This window comes from Bison bison, unplaced genomic scaffold (assembly GCF_000754665.1).
Source record: "Bison bison bison isolate TAMUID 2011002044 unplaced genomic scaffold, Bison_UMD1.0 scf7180017864519, whole genome shotgun sequence".
Lineage (NCBI taxonomy): Eukaryota > Metazoa > Chordata > Mammalia > Artiodactyla > Bovidae > Bison > Bison bison.
The window spans coordinates 19,771,289-19,779,524 of NW_011495072.1; the positions used below are offsets into that span (position 1 = coordinate 19,771,289).

General features: G+C 34.3%; 1 protein-coding gene across 1 annotated transcript in view; it reads right to left on the reverse strand.

The window, feature by feature from the left end:
• Positions 1-8,236, reverse strand: part of SLC30A7 (solute carrier family 30 (zinc transporter), member 7) — a 100,022-nt gene that overhangs the window by 84,551 nt on the left and 7,235 nt on the right. The window contains exon 3 of the mRNA XM_010830969.1: positions 471-584. Within this exon, the coding sequence (XP_010829271.1) occupies positions 471-584 (114 nt within the window). The remainder of the gene's footprint in view (positions 1-470; positions 585-8,236) is intronic.

Below are 8,236 nucleotides of genomic sequence, written 5' to 3' on the forward strand. Positions count from 1 at the left end.
TCTACATAAAGGCAGAGCTGAAGACAATACATAAACAAAAACAAAATATCAACCAAAAATGAAAAATAAAGAAACATGATCACATTCATATTCTGAAACTTTTTCTTTTTCCTCCTCTTCTCTCAAACAAAAAAAAAGAAAAGGTTAAGAGCTGGGAAATTCCCCTATCTAGTAACAATCTCACCTGAAATTCTCTGGTAAAATCAAGATGCAAAAGAACTTAGATGCAAAAAAAATTTACATGTTATAGATTCTAATTATATATTGTCCAAAAACAGGCAAAACTAACCCATCAAATCAGGAAGGTAGAAGGTGAGTGTTAAAGAAACTAGAAGGAGACACGGGGGGTGGTTTCAAGGATTCAAGTTACATAAGTGTGTTCAACTGTGAAAATTAAGTGAGCTTGAGATTTATGTATTATTTTCTGTATTTCTTATACTTCAATAAAAATGTTTTTAAAAAGGTCTTACCCATAAGAGAAAGCATCATTATCTCTCCATTTTGAAATAACAGACGCTGCCAATCCAGCCAAAATGGCAGTGCTATCGAAAAACATGTGAAAAGAGTCGGAAATCAAACCTAAGCTGGAAAAGAACAAACACATTGGCATATTACAATAATAATCAAATAGCAGTCATCCTCTAAAAATCTAAGATTCAGCCTCTGCTTATTAGGAACTAATCTTATAAAAGGACAACACTGAAATATGATATATTGAAAAATATCTAAGATAATTTTTAAGTGTTTAAGAAGACACCCTCACACCCTCCTACCCAAGGAAGAGCCCAGCTGCTACTGAAAGAAAGGTAGGAATATGCTCACCCTCTGGTGACTAGCAAAGGTCGACTGGAAAGAGAAACAGAAAAAACAGCTATTTGTAACTGGGGAAGCCAGCTTGGGCTCAAGACCTTACACTGATACAAAGCAAAGGTCTGCTGTTAGAAGAGGAGCAAGGCCCTTTCTTCTTTTTTTGATACAACTCTGGCAAGAGGGATGAGAAATGGGGCAGAACATTAACAACACTCACTCCTACACTCAGGGGTTAAGGGCCTGCCCAATACTGAGGCTGCAAAAGGAGAACCAAATACCCATCCCCCCACTTCTCCGTCTATGGGGTCGCACAGAGTTGGACACGACTGAAGTGACTTAGCAGCAGCACCAGCACTTCTCCAACCAAAGCCTTGCCTAAAGCAAAAGACAACAGCAATCTACCTCTGAGAGCCAAGAAAGAGCAGAGAGACTCCTCCCTTATGGCGCAGGTATGCAGGGCTTGCTGAAACCTGAGAATGGTAACTAATAATACCAAAACACAATAGCCCAGCTCAACTATTGACTAGATAGGTACAAAACCCCCACACTAATGGCCTGACCAAAAAAAGAAAAAAAAAAGATGTGCACACCTCTGGTCATAAATACTACTAACCTCAGTCTCTACTGTTCTTTTACACATAACATACAGCACTCAATAAATATTTATAAGGCATATTAACAAGATCAAGGGGGAAAAAGTAATAAGACCTACTGTCAAAAGCTAAAACAGTCAAAAGAAGCAGAATCTGAAAAGTCCCAGAGATTATATTATAATAGGAACTATAAAATGTGATTAATATGTTAAAGGATGTGTTACAAAGCTGGGGAAAATTTATGATCAGAGATAGAAACTAGAAAATAATCAAATGGAAATGATAAAAAAAAATTTTAATATCATAATATTGAAGATTAAAAATAATATACATGGACTTCTGAGCAGACAGGACACAGAGAGAAAGAATCAGTGAGATCAAACTACATTATCCAGAGTAAAACACAAGAAAAGGAATGGAAAATCAAGAACAGAAAATTCAAAATCTGTCAAAGCATCAGACAGACATGTATTTGGATTCTCAGTTATGGAGGGGGAAGAATATGGTAGAAAAAGTATTTAAAGAGAAAATGATTAGAGTTTTCCAAAATTAATGGAAAAAACAAACAAACCAACAACAACAACAACAACAAAAAAACAAATTCCATATCCAAGAAGCTTAATGAGATCCTAGGAAGGCCAAACCCTACATAACTCACAAATTGCTGAATACCAAACAGAAAGAGAAAATTCTGAAAACAGTAAAAAAAAAAAAAGAAAGAAAAACTGGAAACATAAAAGCAAAGCTAAAGATTAATAGCATATTTTGCATCAGAAACTACTCAAGGCAGAATGCAATGAAGGAATATCTTTAAAGTATTGAAAAACAAAAAATGTGTCAACTAAAATTCTATATTGTGTAAAACATCTTTCAAAAATGAAAGCAAAACAGACTTTTCAGACAACTGAAACTAAGAGAATTCACTGCTAGCAGGTCTGAACTACAATAAAAAGTTAATTTAAGTACAAATATGATACCACATGGAAACTTAGATTTGTATGATAAAGATCACTGAAAATGATAAACACGTGGGGAAATATTAAATATAATTTTTCTAACTTTTAGTACCTTTAAAAGATACTTTTAAAAGTAACTTTAAAACAGAAAAGGTACCTTTAAAACAGAAAAAAGGAGGATAAAACAATAAAGTTGGTTCTTTGAAAATAATAGTAAAATTCACAACCTTTAACTAAAGTGACCAAGAATAAAGAGAAAGGGCTCATTATTACCAAAATCAGCAATGAAAGTGACACACTACTACTGACTTTAGGGAAAATAAAGATTATAAGAAATTACTATGAACAACTAAATATAAGCCAACAAATCAGGTAACTTATATGATATATACAAACTCCTAAACAATCTAGCAAAATTGAGTCAAAAAGAAGTCTAAACAGATTTATAGAAAGTAAGCAGAATACATTAATGCTTTTAAAACTTTCAACAACAAAAGAAGCCTAGGCCCAGATGGCTTCACTGGTAAATCCTACTAAACATTTACAGAACAATAAATATCAATTCCTAGAAGATGAAGGAATACTTCCCAATTTATTGTTTAAGTATTACTCTGATCCCCAAATCAGACAAAGACATCACAGGAAACTAGAGACCAGTGGTTTTTGCAAACACACACACACAAGAATCTTCGACAAAACACTAGCAAATCAAATTCACCAAAAAAAAAAAAAGAGAGTACAGACCACAACCCACAACCCACAACCCCAACAATGCAAGGTTGGTTAACTACATGAAAATCAATCAATAAAATACATCATGACGATGGAATGAGAAACAAAAACCACACTATCATCTTAATAGAGGTAGGAAAGTATTTGACAAAACCCAACATTTTTATGATGAAAACATTCAACAAACTTGCAGTAGAGGGAACTTCCTGAACTGATAAATAGCATCTACAAAAAACCCACAGCTAAGATCAGCATCATTATAATGGCCAAAGACTGAATGTGTGAGTGTGTGCTCAGTCATGTTTAACTATATGCAACCCTTTGGACTGTAACCTGTGAGGCTCCTCTGTCCGTGGGATTTTTTCAGGGGGTGGGTTGCCATTTCTGCCTCCAGGGGATCTTCCTGACCCAGGGATCAAATCCACGTCTCCTGTGTCTCTTGCATTGCAGGCAGACTCTTTACCACTGAACCATCCAGGAAGCCCCAAAGAGTGAATGCTTTCCTCTCAGATTAGGTACAAGATAAAAATGTCCCCTCACCACTTCTATTTAACATTGTACTAGAGAGTATAACAAGGCAGGAAATGAAATAAAAAGCACCTAGACAGGAAGGGAAGGAGTAAAAACTATCTCTATTTGCAAGTGGCATGATCTTATATATGCAAAATCTTAAGGACAATTTAAAAAACTATTAGAACTAATAAATCAATTTGGCAAGGTTGAAGGCTACAATATCAATATACAAAAATGAATTACATTTTATGCATTAGTGATGCACAAAATGCAATTTAAAAATTTTCCATTTATAATAGCATCAAAAAATACTAAAGAATAAATTTATCAAAAAAAAAAAAAGTGCAAAAGCTACACTCTGGAAACTGTAAATATTGTTTTAAAAAAATAAAGAAGACCTAAATAAATGGAAAGATATCCATGTTTATGGATAAGACAATACTGTTAATATGTCAATACTTCCCCAATTGATCCACAGATTCAATTTATTCTCTATTAAAATCCCAGCTGACCTCTTTGGAGAAACTGACAAGTTGATCTTAAAATTCATATGCAAAAGCAGGAAATCTAGAACAGCCAAAACAATACTGAAAAAAGAAAAGCAAAGTTGGAGAACTCACACTTCCCAATTTCAAAACTTATTATAAAGCTACAGTAATAAAAACAATATGGTACTAGGATAAGAATAAACACACAGATCAATGGAATAGAATTTAGAGTGTCCAACAAATGATGCTGAAACAACTGGATGTCCACATGCAAAAAAAATTATTTTTGACCCTTTCTTCATATTATACACAATAATTAACCTAAAATGGATCAAAGACCTAAACATAAAAGCTAAACTAGCAGTCTCAACCTTTTTGGCACCAGGGACTGGTTTCACAAAGACAACTTTTCCACAGATGGGAAAGGGGTAGGCATGGTTTAGGTGGTAATGAGAACAATGGGGCAGAAGATTCAGGCAGTAATGCGAGCAAAGAGGAGCACAGGGACCCACTCATCTCCTGCTCTGAGCCTGGTTTCTGACAGCCCATGGCCCAGAACAAGTCCAGTGGTTGGGGAACTCTGAGCTAAAGCATTCACAACGTCAGGTTAGGCAATGGTTTCTTAAATATGACATCAGAAGCATAAGCGATAAAAGAAAAAAAGAGGAACACAGACTGAACATCACTGAAATTTTAAAACTTTCATGCTTCAAAGGACAATATCAAGAAATGACAATGTACAAGTGGGAGAAAATATCTGCCAATCATATATCTGACAAAAGACTTGTATCCAGAATATATGAAGAATTCTTAAAACTCTTCAAAGGCAGAAAATATCCATTTTTTAAAAATGAATAAAGGATCTGAATAGACATTTCTCCAAAGAAGACATGCAAATGGCCATCAGCACTACAAAAGTTACTCAACATCATTAAACCCAAATCAAAATGATGGTAAGTAACAACTTCACATCCACTATGATGACCAGAATAAAAAAGTCCTTGTATACCTATGGCTGATTGATGTAGCTGGATGGCAGAAATCAACACAATATTGTAATTATCCTTCAATTAAAAGTAAATAAATTAAGAAAAAGAAGTCCAATAACTACAAGTGTTGATGGAGAAACTGAATTCTTTCATATTGCTGAAATATTATTTGGCAATAAAAATAAATGAAATACTGATACATGCAGAACATGGACTACCCTGGAAGCCATTATGCTAATGAAATAAACCATCACAAAGGATTATACGTAAATTATTCCATTTATATGAAATGTTCAAAACAGGCAAATATATAGAGACAGAAAGCAGATTAGTGATCACCTAAAATTGGGACAGATCAGGGGACAAGGGAATTGGAGGGTGATAGCTAGGGTTTTAAAGCTTCCTTCTGGAATAATACAAGTGTTCCAAAATGGATTGTTGTGATGATTTTACAACTCTATAAATACATTAAAAGCCATTCACCATACAACATAAATGCGAGAATTTTAGGTATTTGAATTGTATTTCAATAAAGCTATTTTTTAAAAAGATATCCGACAATCTAAGGCAAGGTCAGCAAGCTATAGGCCATGGGCTAAATCTGGACCACCATCTATTTTTGTAAATAAAGTTTTGCTGAAACACAGTTATGCTCATTTGTTTATATATCGTCTATGGCTATTTCTGTGCTATAACAGTAGAATCGAGAAACTGTGACAGAGATTTTATGACCCTTAAAGCCTAAAATATTTACTATCTGCTGTCAAGAGGAAAGGTTTTTTATTAACCTCAGGTATAAAGCGAAAAGAACACTATATTGTGGGGTTTACATAAAAGTGAAATGTATGACAGTTAAAGTACAAAAGACAGAATGAAATGGAACTGCATTATTATTAAGTTCTTATAAGATACATGAAGTCACATATTATTTGTGATGTTAAAGATTCATATTATACACGCTTTTAAGAAAGACACTGAAAGAGGAGGGTAGGGCAGGAAATCCTTTTGGGCAGAGGACTGTGTACCAACACAAAGCACATGTTCTGCTAGCAAGAAACTCACTTTTACCCAAGACTATCCTCATATATGTGACAGACTTTCACTGTCATGAAGGGAAGAGTAAAAATGTAAAAACAATCAAATGAAAAGCACACCCTCAAGGCCCAGGCTCAAAGGGCCTGCCTAAGACTGAGGCTTTGTCAAGATAATGAATGCCCCTCTGCCCTCACCCCAAACCTCACACAGAGTAAGGATCGATAATCATTTACAGCTTGGCAGGTGAAGGGCACCATGAGCACAAAGACAGAGCTTCTGTGACACACACATACAAGAATACTGGAAGTGAAAGGCCTAACCAACTAATAGACTGGCAGAGGACACATACCTATTCCTAGTAATAAATACTATTACTTCAATATCTACTGTTCTTTACTCGTAACATCCAGCCTTTGATCAAAAATCTCAAGAAACACAAATAACAGGATGAAAAATAACTAGTAAAGAGATAATGCAGTTAACAGAACCAGACAAAAATATTGACCCAGATATAGGAACTATCAGAACTATAAGTAATAAAGGATCTATGGGAAAGGTGGGGGAAAAAAATTCATGAATCAGTAAGAAATTTCAGCAAAATGGGAAGTACCAAAAAAAAAATTTAACAAAAAATAAGGTGTCAGAGATGAAGAATTCTTCCGACTGGCTTAACCACAGACTGGACAGAGCTGAGCATCATCAGGGAACTTTAAGATAGATCAACAGAAACATTCTGAAAGCAAGCGCATCAGCAGTTCAATCTTTAAAAATAAGAAGTATCAGAATGGTTAAGAGTACTACTTTTGAAGTCAAAGTATCTGGGTTCAAATTCCAGCTCTACCATTTACTAGTTCTGTGACTGTCAACTTGCTTAACTACTTTTGACCTCAATTTAGCACCATTTAAACAGGTAACAGTAAAAAGTGTTATAATTGTTATAACTGAATTATAGTTATGCAACATATTACAGTGCCTGTCACACTAAACCCACATCGATATTCCCATTATTTCTATTACTATTAATATTAGTATTAATATCTAGTATTCCCAGCATGATCCATAACTCTTAATATTTGGATATATGTCAGAGCTTTCTTCAGTTGTAACTGCTACAAACTAAAAGTCAAAAACCTTCACTGAAGTAGAAAAAGCAGTTTTTAAATTTCCTTGTAATTTAGGATAATTATAAACTTAGAAACTGAAGTAAAGCATATTACTCACCCACACAGAAAAGAACAAAAATTTACAAGTTCCTCAAAAATCATTTTGAAAAATGTCTTAAATTTTATCATGAACCTTGTATATTTTATTCAAATATACAGAGATGCATAAAATAGTTTTAAGTACTGTCTATACTTACCTGAAACCCAACTCAAAGCAGAACAAGAATGAGTGAACAAATGAAAAGGCTGAATGAGAAAATCAATACCTGAGGAGGACAAAGTAAGGTTCTTGCCAATCAAGTAAGCCTCTCAGATTTATAGTTATTTTAAGATTTTTCCTTGAACAGATCACTTGAAACTACACACTTGACCCTTAACACTAAAAATAATAATTTAAATTTTGAGGCACGAAGACCCATTTGAAGAAAATCTTTGTAATGTGTTACAAAATCAATAAAGATTGTTTATGATTTTGCTTTCTATGTTCTGATATGATATAGTAAGTTATTTTTTAAATTTGGTTTCAAAAAACTCTCTCTATTCTGATAAAACAATACAGTTGACAATGAGAATTTTTACCCACTCTGCCTTGATTTCATGAGATTTTATAACTAAATTCAAAAGTCAGTTTCAGTAACAACAGTAGTCTACATATTTAACTTCCCTGGTGGCTCAGACAGTAAAGCATCTGCCTACAATGCGGGAGACCCAGGTTCTATCCCTGGGTGGGGAAGATCCTCTGGAGAAGGAAATGGCAACTACTCCAGTACTCTTGCCTGGAAAATCCCATGGGAGGAGCCTGGTGGGCTACACAGTCCATGGGGTTGCAGAGTCAGACACGACTGAGCGACTTGACTTCACTTCACATATTTAACAGGTTTATTTTTCCTCTCTGTATATAGTTTTAAATGTTTTTATTTCTTAATTGGAGGGTTTTATTGTATATATGACTTTTAT